We start from the raw sequence: 24,378 nt of genomic DNA, 5'->3' as shown, positions 1-24,378 counted from the left end.
AAATATGTTTTCTCAGTACACACTGAATTCTGTGGAACTTAGTGGTTAGAAATGCTTTCTGCGATTCAGTCAAGATGGTGCCATCATAGAAGCACTTTCTGGTTAAAAAAAATTTGCTTAGAGGTGAAAGGGGTAATGTGTTCTGCACTGATGACTTTATTGGCAGAAATAATTTAATTACGTCTGTTGTGATATAAACGTTCTGTTGGAATTTTGCCATAGATCATAACTTCATAGGGTTCACTTAATTGACAGCATGTGAGTCTTGTGTGACTTGAAGCACTTGGGGCAACAATGAGTTTTCTCTCTTTTTTTCCTTAATCTTTTATTTGTTCAAAATCTGTTCCTGGCTGTTAGTCGATGTCATTTAAACTAATGACATGGAGGACTAATATTTTCTACAAAGGTAGATCTGCATTAAAACTTAAGTGCTCTGACTTGCATTTTAAATGACATGATACATAGGAAAGTGTTTGACATGAATAAATAGTAATGTGTCCATTTGCCTTTGCATATTTCATTTTTTCATGTATTATTACTTTAGTGTCCTCTACCCTGTAGATGTCCAGGGCATGTTACACAGGTATAATACATTCTGTTGGGGTTACAGCAACGTAATGATTCTCTTCACTGGTTCTCTTTGAGTTCATAGAAATGGTAATGAAACTAGACTTGTTAACTTTTGGAGAGAAAATCTGTCAGAATTACTTGAAGTGTTTTCTGTGGGAACGTATGTCTGATTCATGCCTTGGTATAGCATTAGGGAGGCTGGTATGGCCAGTAACCTCACCTGGAAGGGGATGGCCAGTTTTAAAGATACTGTACATATGCTTCATGGAAATTCTGGTTCTGACCAGAATTCTTGTTGCTCTGAGCTTGTCAGAAAGGAGAATATCAACAAGGAAGATGGTTCCTTTCTGCTGCCTGTGCTTAGGCTAACTCTTCTTTGAAAAGTCTTTTAGCTTTTAAAAAGCAGGATGGTATCCAGGTGGGGATTGTTAGTGAAATACAGGATGAATGGAAAGCTGAGGACATCTGTAGGCAACTATTTATGAATTAGTTGTTTCCTTAGTCAAAACAAGACCTAAGACTCCTCAGGACCAGACCAGTGAAAAAGATCTGTTGCAAGAGGAATTTATCTTTTAGTTATGCTTGCAGTAACCATTACATCATTACCAAAATTAGAATATCAAAACAAAACATACATGAAGTACAGAAACAGGCCAGTTGCGTCAGTTTCTCCCAGGTAAAGATGTTTCCCAAGCAGCAGAGCCACATACCATTTTGAAACAATCCAACATTTACTGATTGTGTATAGAAAAGTACTTATACAAAAAATGTGTTATGATTCACAGGTCTTAATTCTTGGAGGGGCCAATAGTTCCTGAACAACTTAAGGCCATCAGTCACATTAGCGACTCAGCCAATGGATTACTAGGTGCCACCAAATGCCAAGATTTGCAGTTGCTTTCTAACATCTGTGCTTGGTAAAGGGTTGCATGCTTTTATTATTATTAAATATTTATATTGTAGTAGTTCTTTGAGGCTGGCCAGATCCTAGAAACAAGAGTCTCATTTACTACAAATTCTGAATCATTCTCTGAGCAGAATCTGTGTTTGTGTTGAATTATGTGAGATTTCTGTAGGAGGATCAGATCATATGATCGTGTAGTTAATTATAGACTGTATCTTAATGCGTATTTAGTGGGCCCAGCTGAAGGTTGCATGGTCATTCTTTATTCTGTCACTTACTACTCTGTAAATGCTTGGTTTAGTCACCTTAACAATTACTTTGAGTATGCCTTGGCATGTTACAAGTGTAGGTTCACTTGTCTTGTGTGTGTGAAAAGCTCCTTTTTTGTAATAATCCATGTGATCTGGGGGCTTTTCCCTTGCATTGTTCCCCTTATGCTTCTATACCAGCTTTCCTAACTCTGCTGGTGTGCCATTTACTTGGTGAGGTGGAAGCTAGTGATTGCTACTTCTGTCCTCATTTCAAACTCATCCTTCAAAAGCTATTTTCAAAGGTACTTTAGCAGTTAGATTGGCAATTTGATGCTTCTAAGCACCAGCCAGAAAAAAAGCTCCTCTTGGGTGATGGTGGATCTTTTCACCTGCTGCCACAGTCAGCTGGAAACCTGGAATGGTAAAATCTCAGCTGATGAATGATGGAGGAAGTGTCACTTTGACTGGGGAAGAACCACTCCCTCATGAAGTTCTGCGAATGTTAGAAGATGTGCTTGAGCTTACTGGAAACAGTCTTCACTTAAACGAAAAGATAAGTGGGTACTATAATGCATAAACTTGAAGGAGAAAGTAATTTTTTTTTTAAAGGTAGAAACAGGTGAAAAAAAAAATGCTACCCCTCTCAATTAGAAAAATGACTCTGAGGTCAGTATGGTTGACCACGATAATACAATATATGGTATATATTTTATATTGTGTACTTTGGGAATTTTTAGGCAGTACTTAGTTAAAAGGAGGAATATTTTTTCCAGTGGGCTCTGTGCTTTGCTAGATATTTTGTGATACTGTATATTTATATGTTTTTCCAATATTATAGAGTAGATTTGGGAGGTGCAACAAAGATTTTTTGAATATTCATGATCATTTCAAACTTTGCTTTAAAAAGAAAAGACAAAGAAATTTACTCTTTTGGGGGGGGTGGGGAAGCCAGAAATAACAACCTTCACTCTGCAAACTCAAACGAAACTTGATCTAGACTTTGAAAAGACCGTAAAAATGGAGGGAGTTTGGGCTAGGGAAACACACGGATTGGGTTACTTCTGTTTGTTGAAATTTCTTAACTTCAGAGCTTTAATAATGAAGAACTGAAACAGAGCCCCTTCTCCTCATTTTGTTTCTAGGTTCATTTGAAACTGTTTGTGTCTATGTGTGGTACTTTGCCATTAAGCACTGTAAAAATAAGCAATAAATGTGTTGGAATGCTGGACTTTCCCTGTGCCTGCTGCTGTGGGATTTCTTTCTGCCCTGTTTTCCTTCCCATTTGTCTTTTTGTATTCCTGTGATCCTGAGAGGGAAAAAAGAAAAGAAGAGAGAAGTCCTAATGATCTTCCATCTGCCTAAGCAGGGGTAAGAGTGTGTCTCACAGGCTAAATGGAGGGATCCTGACCATCACAAGCAAGAGTGTCCTGATGCTTTTTCTGGAAGATTATTTCAAGGCTTAGCATACTTTACAACATTGGTATTTCCCTGGCAGTTGGTTATTTATTTCTCTTCCGTTTCAGATTTTTCTTTGACTTTTGCTTCGTGTTCTTCTACCTAATCTCTTCCAATCTGTACAAATTGTTTGAGCATTTCAAATATTTAAGAAAATGAACCCTAGCTATTCATAGTGATTCAATTACTGGGCTGTTTGTTGTTCATCCGTCAAACCTTCCATGTTTGGGTGGGATCTAACTGCCATCGCTGTTTTTTTTGTTTTGCTCTTCTTAGCTCATTTCCATTTTTTCCAATTTTGATCCTTTGGAAATCTCATAAGGATTTCTCATGTGAGTCTCCATTATATCACTTTGAGATTCCTGTGTTAGACACAACCTCAGACGATGAAGAAGATAAAGACTGTAGAACTCAGAGTTACTGGCTACTTAGGTAGAACCGATTCCTTACTTGATTTGTTAAGTGCAAACAAAGTAAAAAACTTATGTTTGCTGCTTTTAAAAGGGCCAGTTTCCTGAAGCTGGAAGTAATTATGAACCAAACCATGTGGGAAAAGAATGTAAAGCAAAAAATATGAATGGCTGGGCATTGTTTAGAGCAGTTTTACACTGTTTGCCCCAACAAGTTCAGTTTCATAAGAAAGAAATGTTCATGGAAAACCAGTTGTACCGAGACTGTAAGGGAAAACAGTGATAACATATTTATAGAAAATGTAGAAGTGTGCAGTAAATACATGGAGTTTTGTTGTGTTTGGATGAGGAAAAAAAAAATACTCCTTAATATCAACAACAAAAATTCAAGCAGCAGATAACCTAAGTTTATGTGCTTTAGAATTGCTATGTCTGGACAACATTCTTGCAAGAATTTCTGAAGAAGTAGCTGAGGACTTTTTGGACTGCTAGAGTTTATTAATAAATCTTCAGACAGTAGGGGTTCTCCATATTCTTGGCAGAAAGTTGATGTACAAATATCTTAAAAGCAAAAATGAGTGACTCATAAGCTCTTCAACCTGTTTTTGATTCTGACCACAATAACATAATGGCCAGTAGAAGTTTCCCCCAAAAAAAAAAAAAAAAAAAAGGTAATACATATAGTTCCAATTAGTGTGCATATTAAATAGGAAACAGTTTTTGTTAGATGAGCTTGTTCTTCAAGTGAATGTCCATGAAGGTGCCTGATACGTGTGAGATTTGATTTCCTTCTTGGTATGTTCCTCTTGGGACTGGGTTTGCACATTTTGTGTTCTTTTAACCAGCCAGGCTAGTGGTATAAAAACTGGGAAGCCTATAAAGAAGAGGCTCGGTTCTTTTTTCCTCTCCATATCTCTAAGGTGGAGCATGCGCTTTGCTTGTAGTTCTTCACCACAGTAGCATTAACCTCATTAAATTTATGTTTGTTTGTTTTTCCTGGGGTGGATATGGTTACAACTAGTTAACTTTACAAGTTTCTAGTACTGTTGTTTGAGCAAAAATTTTTACAGTTGTTGCATTCACAGAAGGCTAAATTTACTTCAGTAGCAAAACACAGTTCAGGGATTATCTATAAGCTCATAAATGACATGTGGCCTTCCTGTTGCTTTATCATTTTGGGAGAGGAGCATATAAAAAGCCAACTTCATGTTCTTCCTTCAGAAAACGATCCTAAAACTCAGAGATAAATTTAGTTTTGGCCAGCTTCTGCACTGGTAAGCTTGTTAAGTTTCTAGACACTAAATATCCTCCTACAAAGACCTTCTTGCTCTCTGAATAGCTTATGAAAATCGAATGAATTGGGCTACCTAAGCATTGATCATTCCCCAGACTTCAGTTAAAGAGGTTAGAATTAGTCTCTATCTAATAGGATAAGAATAGGAATTAGTCTTATTCTAACTGGCTATACAGTTTATTGCAAGGACTAGATGTTCTATGGGATCATGGGTTTTGATACAGATTTATGTTAAAACACTGGTGTTCATCATTGTATTCTTGATATTGGTCATAATGAACAAAGTACCAGCACATATTGTAGAAACGTGTGATTTGTTGCTGCCTGTCCTGAATCAAAGCAGTTGTGAGCTTATCATTAAACTGATGCAAGAGTTGCCTCTGTTGGAAATCCCAAAGGCATGTATGTGATCACCAAGCATCAACTCTTCTGCACCTGCCTGGCTTGATACAGATCCCTTCTTGCAAGCCAGCACTGTTCCACCTCCAAAGAGAAATGTACTTTCCTTCTGTTTCCCCTTGGAAATGTTTTAGGGAATCCTCATCTGATGGTTGAATGGAAATCAAGGGTATTCCAGCAAGGGAACACTACACCGTTTATCAAGCCTGCCTCTGAAACATGCCACTTACTCTGAAGAACACTCTTGCTATGGTATCAAGACACAGCTTAGTTGTCAGCTCCTAATTTATATTTTTCTGTAGCTGGCTGTGAGGAGGTTTTGTAAATGGGATGTATGGGAAGAGACAGCTTACTTTACTCAGTCTGACTCTAAATTTGTCTTCTGCATTGCTATAATGTGACCAGAGATGTCAAAGCTTTCCTGTCTGTATGTGCTAAGAATGCCATACATAAATTCTAAGAATATGTAGTAGGTCATCAAGTCAGGGAAGAGTTTGGTAGAACAAATACCTACAGACTTGCATGCTGGGGAAGGATAGTAAAACCAAGACCTACTTTTAACAGCTGTAATTATGATCTATTAGCTAAGAAAACAATATTTCATTTATGTTGAAAGAAAGCAGGAAGCCTGATCACTGTGCTTGAGAAGAATTGCTTAGCAGAAGAGAGGATGATGATCTGTCAGGTAGTGACACGCTGTGAAACCATGATCCTTAGCTTTCTACAGAGGTAACAGGCTAGAGGAACTCTAGATGAGAGAGACTGAAAGAACCCTGTTAAATATAATCCAGAGGTGTATTTTACTTGTTCTGTTCCCAGCCTTACGAGTGGAAACCTGACAGTAAGTCTTGTTTAGTAAAAATCTCTGTATTTTACTGTTTAAAGTTGTTCTAGGACTGAAGGACAAGGTAAATTTTTATTAGGTTTAGAATATGTTTTTTCCTTGAGAAAGCATGGTGTTGCTGCTAGCGTCCTTGACAAATCTGCACTGGAGAAGTACTCTAAAGGACCCCAGACCTGACAAGGGTGGGTGAGAGTTCTGGTGTTGTGTGATGCCCATTGCAATGAACAAAACATGATGCAGGCTACTTTGCAGCAGGAAGGTTACTTAAAGCTGCGTCTGATGTGCCATCTTGAGGAGGGAGTCGTGTAGCGGTTGCTGTAAGATGTTTTTGAGGTTATGGATGTTTGAATTGAATTCTGAGGCTCAGATGAGGTTTTCTCTGGTTGCTTTTGAGAAAACCAAACAAATTAACTTTTTTTTAAATGCTTTGTACTCTTACATTACACAGAAGCCCATGTGATTCTTTCTCAGCTCACAGCAGAAATGAAAACAGGCAGAAATGCTACTCCTGACCCTATCTGCAGCCCCAGTCCTGCTCTCAGCAACAAGAATCAGGAGCACAAAGGGAGGGACGGAAGACTGACAGAGCATGTATATGCTGTTTCTTCCTTGTCTGCCATGCCATCTGTTCCAGCTTGTTAAAGGATAAACTGAAAAGCCAACAAACAAATCAAAACCAATGAATATGTTTGGATACTTCTGTTTGATTTCAGACCTTTTAATTCCTACTTAGAAATATCTTCCCCCTGGCTCTTTAAAAGGGTTAATTTTGAAGACCTGAAAAATGTGAGCAGTGTCCTATACAGCTGCAAAATGTTGAGTGCCTTCCTCCTGCTCCTTTGCATCCTCTTTTAGTGACCCTTTTTATACATCATTGAAGGCAGAAATCCCCAAAGGTGGTTGTGTCATTTGCCTCTCTGAGTCAGGGGCTCTGATCTGTACAGGATTCAAAGTTGTATTTTACCATCATGGGACTCAAGCTCAGGCGATTTTGTGAAGTGTTGCTGTTTTGATGAATTAACAAGGAGGAGAGGAGAGGATTTGTCCTGGTGAAAAGTGAAACCTATTTCAGTACTCAGCCTTGGAGCTCTCCTTTAGCCTGTACACCAAACACCTTAGAAAACCACTTCTCTGTCTCTTTTGGAGACCCACAAATAACCTCCTTCTGATGTAGGACTGATGTTCAGTGAAGTTAGGGGCAACATAAGATGAAGGAAGGTCTGATTAATTGGGCTGTTCACAGTTCCTTGAGACAAACTTTATTCTCTTCTCTGACTCATCATGGTTACATATGGCAGTTTAGATGTTGGTTGGATGGCCTTTTCAGACAAGCAGATGCTCTTTGAAGTGGAAAAAAAAGTTTTCTTAGCAGAACAGCATTCACTAGAACAATGTATGGAGTAAACAGGAGAGTTTTTTGATCTGGGTGGTTCTGCAGCTGTTCTTACTGTTAGGAGTTGTGGCTATTCTTAATTATTTACCCTAAAGCAGTTCGGATTTTTGTTAGTTTCATGAGGGCATACTTAGTCACAGTATCTGCAAGGGTTCCTCCAGGTCAGGGTTATGTTCTGTATGTACAGCAAGGTTTCTGGAGGAAACGTTTTCCTCCCAATATGTAGCCTTCCTCTTCTTAAGACTTCAGTGTGGTACTTATTAGATTAATTGATGTCTGTTTGAATTCATGACATCTGTCTCTAATACAGGTCAGTGAAGACAGCTTTTTTTGGACTACTACTTCAGAAAGAGTGAGAAAAATTCAGAGCGTCATGCCTATATACAGCATTTTGTAAAACTACTGTTAAACCACATTCCCCAGTGGTGAGGTCACCTCTATATACACCATCTAAAGCAATTTATTCACTGACTAGTGGTTTTTTCCTCTCAATTTCAGTCCAGCCCAGGGAAAAAAAAATATAATTAAAGCCCTCGCCATATCCAGAGTCTTCTTTTTCTTTAGTTAAGAGAAGTTAAGTTGTTATTCCTTCCCAGGCTGTCCAGATCTTCCAAAGAAAAGTTTGAAGGGCAACCTTTATCACCATTACCCCTGCAGAGTTACTGAAGAAACTGAAAAGGGAGAGTGTTGTGAATGGTTCTTGTTAAAGATTTGCTATCAGGTAGCTGAGAGAAATTTCTTCCAAGTGGGGTTTATTCCACGAAGAATTGGTCTCTGCCAGTTACTTGTGCAATAGATCCGCTACTGCAACAGAAAGGGTTGGACTTCCTTTGTGGGAAAATAAAAATGACCAGACCAAATATTCAGCTGCTCCCATGTCTTGTCTCAAAGTGCTCCCTAGAACTGTTTAGGGAAGGAGAAAAATACGCTGGTGTGAAGCAATCTTCACTCCAGTACTCTCCAGCTTCCAAGGAGAGGAAGCTTTGGTATTCCCGAGTTGGGGATACTGTTAGACCTCTTAATAGCTTTTGATCCCATCTATACATCTGGCTTCTGTAACATACTGATGTAAAGAAATCTACTGATTAACTGGATATTATAGAAAAGAAGTGCTTCCTTCTGTCAGTGTTTTACTGTCTTTAGGATAATTTTGGTTGATGTTCCGATTATATGGGAAATAGTGAATAATAAATCACTGTTGATCTTTTCCATAGCATTCTGCTGTGCCTGTGTGCTCTCACATGTAGCTAAACACTGTGAGTTCCTCTGAAATGAAGTGTTCCATAGCCTGGCTGTGTTCTGCAATGAAATGAACTACATTTTTCAGAAGGAAGATTTGGTGATTAAAACCTTAGTGGAACTGATTTTCTCATTTGGCATTTAAAACTGCTAAGCACTGTATTTTGACATTCAAATCTACTAAACTGTAGTACCCAGTCATAAAACTGTAATTTCAGCTATGATGCCTAAGGAATTCTTAGTTGATCTTTTTTCCCTACAGCTGTAGGCTTTAGGGGAGAATCTTCGTTTTCAGATGTACCGATTCCTGCTAGTCTGAGCAGCGGATTCCTGGATTCTGATTGGGTTGAATTATTTATTCCCATCCCTTTAGCACTTGTTTCTCTCTCCTTGACCTACACTGCTGGATTCATTACACTACAAACAGAAAAACACTGTTCCCGAGCCAAAGAAAGCATTGCCTGTTTGTAGATATAACAGATGAGGGTTGGTGATGAAGACTTAAGGGTTACAGCAACAAAATTATGACATTTCAATTTATCTTCTTGCATTCCTTCGTTTGGCCAAAAATGGATGTGATAGGTGAGCGTTTTATTTCCCATCAGACTTTTAATTGGCTCACTTTTTATGGCCATTATGCTAACAGTGAGTTTTGAGAGGTATTTAAATAGAAAATCACAGCATTTCATTTTTCAAGTTTTGAGAATTACATGTTCTAATATTAGGCAGCACTATCACTTCTGACTTTGGGGAAATAGAGTTTATTTAGACATTCTTTAGACAGTTCATTCAGAAAGCAGTTCAGGTAGGAATCCCAATTGACTGCTGAGAGAGGTTTTTATTGACTATTAAGTGAGTCCTGACACATCCCATCTCCAAAAAAGTGACTATCCTCCATTGGGTCATCCTTGTCTCTTATATGTAAAACCAAAATGTTGATACTACTGAGGATGGAAACCAGTAATTTTGGATCTATAGAAACTAGAATAGATAAAAGTCTAATAATATACGCTCAGGAATTATGTTGATTATCAGCAAGTTACTTCATCATTAAGTTACAAGTTTCTTTGTCCAAAGATTAATAAATAATCTAAAACTCAGGGAGCAGCCATCTTCTTTTTTTTTTTTTTTTTTCTTTCTTTGGTAAACAGCTGCCTTCTGTGAAAATAAAATTCCTGTATTTCATGCTTTTTGTTTAGTCTAACAATTGGTATTTCAGCCAGTTGTTTTCTCCTTTCCATGTTTCTTTAAAAACAAAAAAACAAACCCTCAAATGGACTGTTTTCTTTACTCCTTATCTGTGTCTATTTGAACACAATTCTGCTTTTTCTTTCTGTTACTAGTCTTAAAGGTAAGATGTAACAGAAACAGAAATTTGAAAAAAAGGAGAAAGTTTATAAAAACCAAAGGAGATCAGGGATATTACTCAGTTCTTGGAGTAGTATGCAGCGTGAGGTCACATACAAAATATGCCATGGACTTTTCTTGGATTTTTTTATCTGCATCCTTTGAATCTGGTTTTATAAACTCAGCATTTAGTTTCTTTATTTACTTATTTAAACCAAACAAAAACATTCTAGCTTGAAAACTTCTGATTCTTTTCTCCTCAAGGTTCCCAACACTTTTTAGGAGTTGATAAAAGTCTATTAATTGAGAAGCTCCAGTCAGGGTTGTTGGATTCTGTGAACTGTAAAGAGGTGGTACAATGATATAGTCCCTTCTGATAGAGAAATCACTTATAGCTCTATTTCTTAAGATGTTAATGTATTTAGCACTGCTGAGACTAATCTGAAATTCCTTATTCTGCCTGGTGATCTAACTCAAAGTATGTCAAAGGCCAGGAATGGAATTTAGTAAGGAAGTAGGATCCTCGTGACTTTTTTGTGCATGGAAACCTCTTCAGTGTAAGACAACATTTCACAAAGGGTGAATGGCATTGCCAGTGTTAGTGGTCTTCAGCTGTCAGTGCCCCTCTGCCTAGCGTGCATTTCTTAAAGGGTAGCATTGACTTCATGTCATGTCTTCATTCAGGGCTATGGAAGTGGGTCATGGATTTTGGTGGAATGTCTTTAAAATTTTGTTTTCCTGGCCCAGTTTAATGTAACCTAATCTTCTTCAGCTGGTGTTCTTGAGTAGTCCAAATAAAAAAATAAAAGTATGTGTTGATTATCTTCACTGTTAAGTAATTAATTTCATGAGAGGCCACAATTCTTGGTGGAGAAGCAGAACAGGATGGGTTTTTTTAGCATGCATCATCTTTTTAGAAGGAGGAATTTGGGCCATCTCTCCTTGTATTTGGTCATACAACCTCCTTGAGGCATTTGCTTACATAGTGAAGTAACATTTGAAAATATTTACATCAATTTAGCTGGCTGTAGTGTGATAGATGCATTTCCTGTGTGTTTCAGAGTAAGCATTCTGCTTTTCCTCTTCTTTCTCTCTCCTCATTCCTTTCTTTTGTTTGTTTAGTTTTTCCTCAGCTGGAACTGGAAAAATAGCAAATATCACATGATCAGGCCATGTAATTCTTTGAACCAGAGTTTGGAAACTTCTAACAGAGCTGTAATCAGAGTTCCTTAAACTTCCGTCTCAGTGTTTCCTAACCCATGCTGCGCTCCTGTTGAACTTGGAGCTCCAGCCATGTGCCAAGAGGAGGGTTCATCAGCTCATCTTGTTTCCATAGCATCTTGCATTCAAGGACATTCCGCCTGTCAAAATGACATGATGATCATGAGTCTACTTACAAAGTCAGATGTGCAGATACTTTTTTTTTTCCCTTCAGTCCCTTGCTGTTACTGGTGTATGGGAATTTCCTACGATATAGGTGAAGGCTGCTGTTGCTAATGACCTCTGTTAATGACTTCTCTTCCTCTGACTGAATAGCGGTAACTGAAGGAGAGAGAAAGAGCTGCATCACCAGACCTGTTAAAGATGCCCTCCCCTGCCTTTGAGTGAACTGGTAGTAATTGCTGTGAGGCTGACAGTCTGTAGTGAAGGGGAGAGTTGATGGGGTACTTAACTTTCTCATCCGTCTCTTTAATAGAAGTCCTTGCCAGTTGGGAAGGGAGGGCTGGTTTATGGTTTTGTTCCAGGGTTTTTCCCCCTCAAATGGGATTTGTTGCTTTACAAGCTTATGAGATACTATGAAAAAGCATGTTGAGGACTGGAAGCTGTCTATTTATTAGACTATAAGTGATGTATAAAACAAACACCATTCAAAGATCTGTGACCCTTTGATATTAATTAAAATATAAACAAAGGTACACCCTAGCCACTCTGGTTTGTCTTCATTGGTGTATTGTTTGGAGCCGTCCTGCAATTTTGAAGCAAATACCATAATTGTTTCTTACTGTATGCTGACTGAAATATAGCCCTAGGCTTATCTGGGGGAAACTAAACTGAAAGCTTTATTCCAGGAGTCTACAAAATGCAACAATATTTAATTGGGGACATAAGAATCCAAACTGAAACTTGGCCTTTTGGCCTACATTGAGCCATGTATGTATGTGATTGATACATCACATGACCCAGGGAATCTTGACTGGAGTCCTATCTAAAATAAAATGCCCTGAATCTTATGTGGTGTAGATATGGTGTCTCAGCATAAACTGCTTTGACTTAGTGATCTGCCCTTTTTTGATCTGCCAAATTACTTGCTAAAATTATTTAATTATTACTTCATAATAACCCCTATGTTTTACATGCCTTTCATTTCATGTTCTCATCATGTCTCCATTCTTCAGGTATCATGACATAAACTTTGTAGAGCTGCTGTATAGGTATAAGACTGAGGGGTTTTTGGGTCAAAGAGAAAGAAATTCCAAGGCGCAGAGTCAACCTAGAGAGCACGTTGCCAAAGAACTCCCTTTTCCTTCTTTCAGAAATGTATCAGTACATATATTTTGTGTGCAAGAGTAACAGCAAGAGAAGTCAGTCCTCAAATAAGATGATCTCAAGCAGATGAAGTTTTTCAGTTTTTACAATCCACAATTTAAATTCCATGTGGAAGGCAAAGCAGCGAAATCTGTCTCTTAAAGTATATTTTGTAATATTCAATTGCATGAGCTTAGCTGCAGACTTTTTTTTAGTAGTCCAAACACTGAGTTTGTATTACTAATTTCTTTTTTAAAATTAATTTAGATTCCAGTCCTATGAGGGTGACATGTTGTCCCTGATCAAGACATGATGAAGGAATTAACCGTGGTGACATTTTCATATCTGAGATTAAAATAAGACACACATCTGCCAAATGCAAGCAGAAGGCAAAATCTTGTTACTTTTTCTAAATCCTCTGACAGCAGTTGGATTTTTGACTTAACCAAATTGTAAAATTTTGTTAAGATCAATGCCCACATAACAGGTAGAGAAGCACAGAAAATCTTAAGAATTCAGGATGTGTGCTAGTCTCATAGGAGAAAAGTCAGAAAAAAATGCAAGAGTGCATTTTCTTTTTAGTAGAGTAAGCCAATTACTTCCCTTTAACTTCATCATCATGCAGGCACTTGTTTAAAAACTGCAGATGTTTACAGTTACTGACTATGAATTGTTTCCCTCATTTATTCTGGATAAATTTATTATCTTACTGGGGTTTTCCTGCACAAAATCTGAGCAAAATTTAAGGGTCCACAGTGTCATCTAATTATATCCTTTCTGCTGTCTCACTAGCTCTTTAACTACCTCAACCCAACTGAAGCTTTCACTGTAACTAGGAGCATGAGAATCAAGAGCTGGAATAATGTGCTTGGGCCTGGACGTTGTAGAGGGGGTTTGCGCCTTTGTGCCATAACACTCATGATAGCCCTGGCTGACTTACCGCAACAGCTTTCCATGTGTTTGGGATAGCCTTGGATTCCGGGCACAGTAATGGAGCTAGTGAGATGAAGCCACTTACTAGTAAAGCACTAAGAAAGTAATGTTTGGGTTTGTGTGTAGTTCTTAACCCATCTGTTGCAAGCAGCATTCAGAATTATGAAACAAGAATCAAACGTAAGCTCTTGTAATGCTGTGCACCATGTTTTGGTAACTTGTCAGGTGACCTTTGCAGAACTTCCAGTAATACTGCTTCTTCCATTTGGAAATAAGAAACACAATCAAAGAAGCAGCAATATGTGCAGCAGTGTAATAAGTACATTGTCATCAAATATGAAGGAGATGCTTATTCATACACTTCAGTTCTGTACACTTTTTTGTTACCCAACTGTGTACATGCTAATAGCAGTGTGACTTTACAAAGCTGGATTTGTTTGAAAAATGTATGGTTTTCTATGGGACACTTCATGCAGGATGTTTTGCAGTCTGATTTATGGAAGAGCAATCTCTGCAAGATCTGTGAATCTTGCAGAAAAAACACAAAGCAAATTTATGTATCTAAAATGATGTTAGCTTGGATAGCTTCATGCAGGAGCAGAATGTTAGACAGCAAGGCTGTATCCAGCCTTACTCCAAATGTTTTGCTTTGAGTTACATCTAGTGCAGGCTTATCGTTATGAGTATACTGGCAATGACAGTATGTAGTGTGTAATCTAAAGAAATCAAACAAATAAAATGTGTCCCTAGATGGTTTTAAAATGTAGAGTGCCCATTTCTAGTTTTCTGTAGCCTGCTGGCTCAATATGTGGCTAGAAGAAAGGAGATAAGCAAATGGTGAATGATACGAGATGGCAGCTACAGTTGGCTTATGAGAATTGTTCTGCCTCTGGCACTCTGGATCATGAACTTCATCACATCCAAGAAATGTTAACAGCTCGGCCCCTCGGGCTTTAGCAGCTCTGACTATCTTTGTGGGTTTTGTAATTGACAGCTCCGCTGTCGGTATGCAGCTCTGATTGGCATTCTGTACGACTCAAATGCATGAGGGTTTCAGCCTACTGTTCTTTTGCAGAAACACCATGATGGGCATCTGAGTGACATTTTAATTTGATAATGAAAGCACCATTAAATCAGAAAAGAGAAAAATGCCTGTGTTTGTGGCACAAGATATTTTGTGTGACCGCTGAGGTCATTTGAGAAAGGCCTGCTGTTGAAATAGTTATACAAGTTTGCCAGCAATGACTCACTACCGTGGTGGCTGCAGATAAATTCCAGTTGCTTGCTACTTGTTTTTGAAGATTTTGGTATTAGGGATTTCTGTATGTTGCTTAAACAGTAAAAATCCAGCAACACTTAAGTTTGCTTGAAAAAGGTTAGGATTTCTCACATTTCTTCATATCTGAAACGCTGCAATAAGCTGTGATCTGTACACCCTGCTGTCCCTTTTGACTGCGTCAGAGGGGGATACATTTTAGCACCATTAAAACCTCCTGATTTGTCAGCGACAGGCCTTTCCTTCCTGTGTCTATTTCTAAAGAGATCCTGACTGGAGTCAGAGCACACATCATTCAGTGCAAGTCTTCAGGATTCAAACTTCCAGATGTTCACATCTTAGATGTTTTCTCATCTCTCTCATTGAGGCATGTGTATTACAATATCACCTGTGGAAACCGAACTCATGGATTTGGGTTGTGCTAGATAATGTTATACCTGCATCTGTCTCTCCATGTCTATATAATATATTTAGAGAAATCTAAACTTTGCTGTAAATAATTGACAGTCTAAATAGCCAAATGTATTCTTCTGCCATCCTATAGATAAGGAATTGTGATAGTGAAATATTACATGTTTTGACTAAAACTATGCAGGAAAGCTGTGGCAGAATTACAATCAGGTCCATGTTCTTAAGCTTTTCCTGGTGCTTTTCATCTGCAAAGGTCTTAAGAAATCAAAAACTTACAGTGACTTTTTATTTTCTCCAGTTTATTTCCACTTCCAGCTGTTGAAGGTTTAGATTTCTATTCATCAGACATAGATTTTATTCTTTAGGAACTATAGATTTAGGAGGGTTTGTTCTGTATGCAGCTAATTCTAAAATTAACTGTCCATCTATTGATAACCCAGTTGGAACTGGCTAGTGATCTCTTGGGAAGTGACCCCAGGACCAGTACAAGAAGGGTAGATGCTACTAGTTCAGCATGGAGTTACTGTTATTGAGATACGTAATTTTGCCAGCCAGGGTTTTGTTTGCACCACTGGTCACAATCCCTCCAGGACCTTGTCTTCAGCTCAGGGGTCCACTCACTTGAAACTCTCTAAATCCGTGCTCATTACATTTAGCAGTAGTTTGCTAGTTAAGTGATCTTGGTGATGTACATGTTGGTGATGCCTGGAAAAGCATGGTTGTGATAAGAATGGGCTATTCAAAATTATTTTTGTGCATCTACTCTGTGGACCTGTACTGTCATCTTCATTTGACTCCTACTGTTGACCTGTAGGAAAAAACCTTTTGTTACTTGCCTTCTGCTAACAGAATGGTGTAGCAAATACAATATTATCAATCGACTCTGCGGTAATTACCACTTCCAACTTCTGCTGAATGTTGAGTGTGTAACTGTAAATGCATTTGGGTTTTTTTAAGGAATATTAATAATTCTCATACTGTGACTGACATTAAGGTATCTAATGTTACTTTGAAAGCACAAGTGAGTTAAACCTTGTAATGTCTTTGTGAAATGGATTAATGTAAAAATTTTGCAGGTGGTGAATAGGGACACAAATAAAATTAAATGTTTTTTCCAGGTCACTCAGCAGATCTATGATAAAAGTAGGTACTGGACTTAAATATCTTTTCATGAGTTTCTGTACAAAAACTAAATTAAAAAAACTGCAATATTCTAAATTTCGCCCTGAAATCACTAGGCAAGCTGAATTAAGACACATCTTAACAGAACAGCAGCAATGTCATCTAATCCAAATACTGAAAGCATGCAGCCCTTGATGATAGCCTGTCGGAACTGCTCGACAGTTTGTTTCAAATACTTGAAAGGTGTCTTCTAAATAATATTCTAAATAATACTTTTCTATAATTTTAACTTTGATCATACTTTAGAAAAATAGCCAAAGCAAAGTGCTGTTTATGTTTTCTTCCTTTTGAAAGGTTGAAGTCTAAGATGATATCTTGATATTTTTCTTCCATGAGCTTTACCTTCCTAGGTATGAAAATCTTTCAGCAAAACTAGTGGTTTAGTGGTATTTCAGATATCTTTAACCCTATCCTTTGTTTGTTGTTCTCCTGTGATGCTATATTGCAACAAATAAAAACCCATCTGTGTTTGCTGTTATTGCTCACAGCTGTTTTTCAGAAAACCTGTAAGGAAAAAAATAACTTGGATGATTGTAGAAGCCAGTTCATAGCCAGGAGAGTCCTGACTCTCTACTTACTTTTTCACAGGCCTCCAGAATTGGCATCAAAGTATGCAAATTTCTCTGAGGGAGTGTGCAAGCCTGGTTATGCATCAGCGCTCATGACTGTCATCTTCCCAAAGTAAGTAATTAACTTTACTGGGGTTTTTTTTCCCTCTTCCCCTGATGACTTCTCATCCTTCAAGGTGGGTGATCTGCAGAGATTGTCTTGAAAGTGTCGTTACTCTGTCACTTGATTGGTTGAAGGGGAGACTGGTGTTGAAATTCTGGGCTCTTTGAGCGGTCAGTGGCAATGGCTTAATTGATTTCAGTCTGACTAGGAGCTTGCTCAAAGAGTAGCGAGTTCTGTGTGTTGAATAATAAAACAGATTATATTGTCAGTGTACGTTACAGATGTGTGGTCAAGCTCACTGCTGGTGCCAGATGATGCAATCCATAGGAAGCTTTGGACATGAAGTGACATTAAGTTATCTGGAGTAGTAAATTGTGTTTGTTTTTTTTTTTAACTTGGGAGAACAGGGTAAAGCATCCCTCAGGTGCCTGGAGGCTTTGCAATAGTTTTTTCCAAAGAGTCTAAGACATATGTTATTAGCAAGCTGTACATCTTACTGTGTTGAGAAGTTATTGTTAGCTGAAGTGTTACTAGTTTCTTTAGAATTTGTTTCCTTCTGAAAGGGTAGAAAGTTGCAGTACTGTTTGATAGCTCTCAGAAATGAGGAATGTAATCATAACAGATCAACCAAAACTTATAAGGATCTCAGTTTGGTTCATCAAATGGAAAATTTGACCGAATGGTTATTTGACCTTTGTACAAGCTTCTAATGCATGTGGAAAAGGTGCTCTAGTGCAGTGATCTCTTTGGCAAAAGAGGTTGTGGACTTTTTAACACATCTTATAAAAGATGTATTTTTTTTTCTTTTGAGGAGGGCATTTCCATGACTTGTACGTATAGAGGTTAAGTTGGGTGACAGTGGCCTTCAGGCCAAGCCTGAAACTGGTGGTATCTTCTTTGGTTTTATTGGCAAACATGGTATCTGCAAACTTTAAAAATTAAAAATAAATTGCCAATTACATTGCCTTGTAACCAGCAGATATTACAGCCAGGCCTTAAAACCAAAACAAAATGCTAAGTGTTGAGGCTATGTTCTCTATCACCAGTGTAAAACAAACAATTATCAGTATTACCTTCTGTGTGAATTTTGGAACTCTGGTTAGAATATAAATAAATACTAGAACCAAACGTAGACAAATGATCATCCTCTTCTGAAGAACTTTGAGTGCTTTTAAATCTGTGTTTGTGTATATATTAAATGTAAATAGTACAGAAGAGGAATATAAGGTAATTTAACTGTGGTAAGATGTCTGAAGCTAAAGCCTTCCTTTCTTTATACAGCTGAAACCTAACTGCCCTTCCCAAGGCATGTCTGTTGTTACATATTGATTCTGCTGAGATAAATTATATACACTGAAGAAGGAAGACTGTTTGGTACAGTTATTAAGGCCAGAAAAATACCATTAATGGTCCCTTATCCTGATCTGTTTCATGACATAGGACATGATGTTTTCTTCCAGTAAATTCATCGTGGATCACAGGGTAGTTAGCTTGATTTAAAGATTTCGGTTGGTGGAGAATCTGGTAATAATGTGCTACATTATTTATATGGATAAACTCATTATTGCAAAAATATTAATCTCATTTTAAATTTAAGACTTTGGCTTCAAGAAGGACTTTTTTGCCTGCTAGAATCTGAAGTGTTACTTATTCTTCTCCCTCAGTAGCTACTTACAGATCGCTATTCAGTCACCTTCTCCCAATAGCTAACTGCATTGAACTAATACCATGCAAAGAGGTAGTAACTTGTCTCTAGTCTAGCTAGGTGGTTGTTGTCTTGTTCATACATTGAAAAATCATATCCATAGTTCTAAAGACAGCATCTGGCTGGGGATTTATATTCAGTTGCTTCTCTGATGTGAACCCTAAACCTTACTAAGGTTGACTTTTTTTTCCAGGATGTCCTTTAATTCTTTATTAATTGAATTCAGTGTCAGACATTTCATTATTTTACCTAGGATTGGTGTAAGGATGGCTGACCAGTAGTCTGCAAAGAATTCCATGCTACACTTAAGATTCTTTCTCTTCTCAAACTTCTCTCATACTCAAAGAACCATGCAAAGTTACCATTACCAAGCCAGATATCATAATTTAATATACTTAGAACTCTTAAAGCCAAATTAGCTTGCCTGTTAATTTAAGAATTTGAGCTGCATGATTTCTTTTATTCTAGCTTTTGTTTTCAGTTGCTTGTATCATTAGGAAAACATCACCTCTGCGGCTGACGTTTTTCAGGCTTGGTCTTTGCCATAAAATGTGTGGTTTTGTTGGGTTTTTTTTTATTATTTGGATAAAGTTGGTTTGGCTGTTTTCAAGCATGAATAAAATGAATAAATGTTTTCCCATTCTAAAGGTTCCTGGCTTTTTAGTGCAATTTTAAATGTAAATAGGCAAAATATGATGGAAGTAGTTGCAATAGAATAAATATTTTTTAGAGGATGTAACTCTTCTTGGTAAGTGCTTCTTTAGCGGTAAAAAAGTGAGTTCAGACTTTACCAAGCTAGATGGATTAAAGAGCAATGCCCTGAGAAATCTCAAAATGTGGTTGCTGGTAAGGAAAGACTAAATGTTTTTTTGTTTTGTTTTGGTTTTGTTTTTTATGAGATCCTCAGTTGTTTAGTTCTTACTCTAGCAATGCTTGATGCCTTCATCGATAATCCTAGCTGGAAAAAATCCTAGGTTAAGTATGCACATGATAGGCTTATTGGAGAGTACTAAATAAAGGATTGGTTACTTTTAGAGAACAATCTGGATTGCCTGATTTAAATGCCACAGTCCAACAAAATATATGTTAATACATCCGATATGAAATAAGACATCTGGGAGGAACAAATGCAGATTATACCTTCAAGATGGAAAAACTGTTGTGGAAACAGACACAGAGAAAGCTTCATGTAATCTCAACAAAATATCATAGCTGAAATGCTATTTCACGTTCATATGTACACACATAAGTTGAGAAATTTTATGTGTAGCACTGATTTAAAATTAAACCCCCCCCCCCCCAACCCCCCAACCCAAGACTTCTAGTATACCGTGTCCAGTTTTGATGGTGAAAGTCCAAGGGAGGGGAAATAAGAGATTGAAGGAAAAGCCACAAAAATGAACAAGGACTGGCTTAAACAGTAAAGTAAACAAAGCTCCTAGAAATAAGTCATCTTTCTGAAGCAGGAGTTGTATCCAAATGAAGAGAATAGGAAAGAGCATTAACTTTGGCAAGTTAAATATAAACCATAATGAGGTAGGCCAAAAAAATGTTGAGGAACAACTTTATAAAGGCATAAAAAAAAAAATAAAGCTTTTTGTCTAACTGTCAAAAGCAGAAAGCCTGCCAGAGATCCTGATGGGCTGATAGATGATCATAATATTACATGTGAGCTAAGGGAAGGTAAAGCCATAGCAGAGAAGTTATTTGCATTGCTATTCACTGGAGAACAGTTCCCACGTGGAGCCCTCCTTTCTGGGGGACAGGCTGGGGGAAGCTGACAGAAGGTTGACGTTTTGGAACAAATCAGCACAATGAATTGCTAGGAAAAGTTCTCACTTTGTGAAGAACTCGGTGGTGAAGTTGCCGAGTTACACGCAGTTGTGTATAATCATTGCTTAAATTGGCCACAGAAGGAGGAATGAAAAGCAGTAAACGTGTCAGGCTTCTCAAGAGGGGCCAGTGGAGCGTTTGGGAAACTGGAAACTAATAGTGAGCCTGGTTTCTGTATTAGGCACCTTGGTAGAAACTATAAAAGAAGAATAGAATTAGTGTTCATTCACAGGAATAAAGGCAATGATAGAGAGGAGTCAAGTTGTCTTCTGCAGCAGGAAGTCCTGCCCTGTAAATCTGCTCACGTTGTTTGAATGACTGGATGAGCATTTGATAAACGGTGATTTAACTAATACAAGATGTCTAGATTTCTTTAAAATAAAACAAACAAACAAAAAAACCAAGAAACCAACCAAACATTTGGTGTTTCAAAGACTTTTGGGAAATTAAACTGGTATAATCCTGTAGTGGTTAGGTAGTGACTAGGTAAAGATTGGAAACTGTATGGAAAAAAAATAAGAAGATTGGACAGTACAGGGACGTTACCCCTGGAGTCCTCTGGAGAATGTGTGCTGGGATTTCTACTGTTCCAAGTGCTCATGAACTATTTGGAACAGATGATTAATAATAAAGTGCTGACACATTTTTCCAGGTAGCAAGACCAAAAGTTGACTGTGAGGAATTTCAGAGGAATCTCACAGTGCTAAGTGATGGGGCAGCAAAATAGCAGGCCAAATTCAGTTCTGATAGATGTAGTGTTTGTTGAGAAGATTGATCTGACAGCATATACCTAATGATGGACTTAGTTATGTCTTGCAAATCATGAAAGAGATCTTGGAATAACTGTGGATGGTTCCGTGACTTACTGACCAGCAATGGTTAAAAGACCGTAGGCATATTAGGAGATAAAATGCAGAAGAGCCAAGAATATGTTATGACACTGTATAAATACCCCTTGTGCCTCTATCTTCGATAACACATCTAATTCTCTTCAACTAATTTTGAAACAGATCTAGAAGAATTAGGTATATATAGTGGTAAGAAAGACTAAACAAAAACATGGAGCTATTTCCATGCTCAGAAAGATTGAATAGACTTAGACTTTCGAGTTTGAGGTAGAGCAAGCAGAGGCTATTCAGAAGTATGTGTAACATAGTGAATGGTATGGAGATGTTTAGGTGGTTGCTTCTTTCAGTAAAAGATTTTGGGGTATTAAATGTAAATATTGTGCACCAGGTTTAAAATAAACAAAGGGAAGTGCTATTTCATGCTATTTCCAGTTACGTTTTTCTGAGAATGAGGTCCCTCGTGGGCAAAAGATTAAAAAAAATAAAAAGATTGACAGTCAGGTTCTATTGACTGCAAGGATTCAGAAACAGGCACGGAAATCCTGAAGTTAGAGGAGGCTGGAAACTAAATGGATGTTGAGGGCAGGGTGTAGTTTTATATATTCCCTGTTTCTTAGGCGTTTTACTGAAATACTGGTCAATGGACACAGACATCAAGTATTGGGCAAAATGGATGTTTGGTCTAATCCATTGTGCCTGTGCCTGTGTTTTTGTTTTGTTTGGTTCTGGGTTTTTTAATTATTATGCCTTAAAGGCAGACTGGCATAGCTTCAGAAGAACATGCTGTAATCTGAATCATGGCAGTGGCTTCCCACGAAGAGAAATGGATGCATGATCTCAGTACTGCATCTCAGTGTAGGAGCTGGCTCACTGGGCTGCGTCTGCTGCTCACTGTAAATGAAGGAGTTATCTAATTTTTTACCTTCCAGGACAATACGACTCTGCCTCTTGCAAACGTCCCAACAGTAGATAATGACTCAAAGTGCCTGAAGTACGGTTACTGGTTTCGGAATGATACAAAGAAAATGACAAGCATCTTTGGTAAAATGGCATCAGTAGGTCAGTGAATTAAACTACTATGTTCAGTGAATTAGACTATTTTTAGTAGGTCTGAGGTCACCTACAAGTCTGGAGCTAATGCTTTGACCTTTTCGTAGAAGGCACTAACTTGTGTTTGCAGTGGTAACACTGCAGTCTCCTGCATGTCTGGCCTTACTGTGGAAACGATGCTGCCTGTCTACAGTTCTTTCTATGCCCTATTCTTTATCAAATGAGAAAGGAGACCTCTGCCCGTGGTTTGCGGCTGACATGCCAGCCCGGGACAGTTCAGCTACTGACAATTTTCCAACCACAAGCTCTTGTAAGTTGGCAGCTAATACTAGAAATTAGAGGAGGCGGTAAATAGAGAGGGAATGTCTGCAGCCTGCAGACTTGTGAATCTGTGTTTGGTAAGAGAACGTGGAGAAAAAAGTATTTAAAGAAAGATAAAGAGTATCTGAAAGTATTTCAGAATAAGGGGGAAGGGGGAAATTCAATATACAACAAATCAATAGGTATTGTGACCAAAATAGTGAATTTAACATTTGTGATTCAGATACATAAGACTATTTTTAGCACCAAGGATATGATCATAAACATCTCTTCCTAGTCAGTTGGTGCTAAGAAATAGTCTTATATGAATCACAAACTTCTTTAAGTCACTTAAGAAACAAAATCACTTTTGTTTGTTTGATTATTCTGGTGCAAGTGTTGTCTCAATTAACAACTGGCATTTTCTTCAGTCTTTTTGTTTGTTTGTTTGTTTCCTTATTTTTCAATACTGCAGCCTGCTCTTCACTCCGAGGAAAAACAGCTCTCCTGTAAACTCTTCTAGGTTTCTATTTTCTTGCTGAATTGTTTCTTTGTACATTAAGTTCAAAATTTTTTAAGCTTTCATATCAGTGGAGAATGTATGACGCAGATTTATGCCAGCTGTAGAAATTTCAGTGGCTGTCTCTGAAGTAATTCTGTGTTTTGGGGGGTTTTTTTTCCTGATGTTTAGTTCCCCCTTGATACTGTAGGTCACAGAGTCCTGTGTGTTTCTCCACTTCCACAGGCCAGTTGTGTATAGCTGGGACAGCTCCAGAAGGCCTTTCTCTAAAGTCTACAGGGTAGACTCCTGTTTCCTTGCTAACACAGCTTGGCAAAAATTTCTTTCCCATTGCTGTCTTGCAGGTATAGTTTATGCAGGTTTTATACTTCAGGAAAAAAACCCATTCTTACATGCATTCTTATATGCAAATGGGCAATAGGGGCTTCAGGTGGAACTGGGGCTTTAGCAAGGGCTTTAGTAGGGGTCAGGATAATTTAAAAATGTAGTCCCCTCATCCGAAATACTTCCCCATTTGTTTCCATATCCCCTTCCAGGAAGCTGTGCCTATTATAATAAGCACACAAGAGCATCTTTCCATTCCACGCTTTCCTGCTTTGTTACTTAGGTATTCAGAAAAAAATATTTTAAAAAGAGAATTTTTAACCCTCTGCTTAGAACTAACTTTATTCATGTTGGGCTGTCTCAGTGCCTCATGAATTAGTGCCATACCCAGCATGGACTTGTGCTGAAGTGACAGGGCATGAGCTCAGTGCTTAGAGACTGTCAGCACAGGTGATGGCTGTTTCCTTGTGATTAACTATTTAAGGAGAGCAGAGGAAGCCAAAGGACGGCAGCTTCACGTGGTTCACGAGAGCTCACTGCAGAAGTAGGCTAGTTAATTAGTTTGCCACTGAGGATTGCTATGGGAATTCAAAACTATTCCCTGACTGTAGCATGATCCATCTACTGCATATTTTGCAGTCTCTTCAGGTGCAGGGGGTAGTATCTCTTATTTTTTAAGATACATAAAATTG

At 38.0% G+C, this 24,378-nt stretch overlaps 1 protein-coding gene across 6 annotated transcripts in view; it reads left to right on the top strand.

Moving 5' to 3' along the window:
* The window catches only part of ST3GAL3 (ST3 beta-galactoside alpha-2,3-sialyltransferase 3), a 192,736-nt gene that overhangs the window by 54,821 nt on the left and 113,537 nt on the right, over positions 1 to 24,378 (top strand). For all 6 annotated transcript variants that reach the window (XM_010582509.1, XM_010582507.1, XM_010582508.1 and 3 more), the window contains one exon: positions 17,023 to 17,115. In XM_010582509.1, the coding sequence (XP_010580811.1) occupies positions 17,023 to 17,115 (93 nt within the window). The remainder of the gene's footprint in view (positions 1 to 17,022; positions 17,116 to 24,378) is intronic.

This window comes from Haliaeetus leucocephalus, unplaced genomic scaffold (genome assembly GCF_000737465.1).
Source record: "Haliaeetus leucocephalus isolate CR32 unplaced genomic scaffold, Haliaeetus_leucocephalus-4.0 Scaffold848, whole genome shotgun sequence".
Lineage (NCBI taxonomy): Eukaryota > Metazoa > Chordata > Aves > Accipitriformes > Accipitridae > Haliaeetus > Haliaeetus leucocephalus.
The sequence above is the reverse complement of the archived record's forward strand: the minus strand, read 5'-3'. Positions and strand labels throughout refer to the sequence as shown.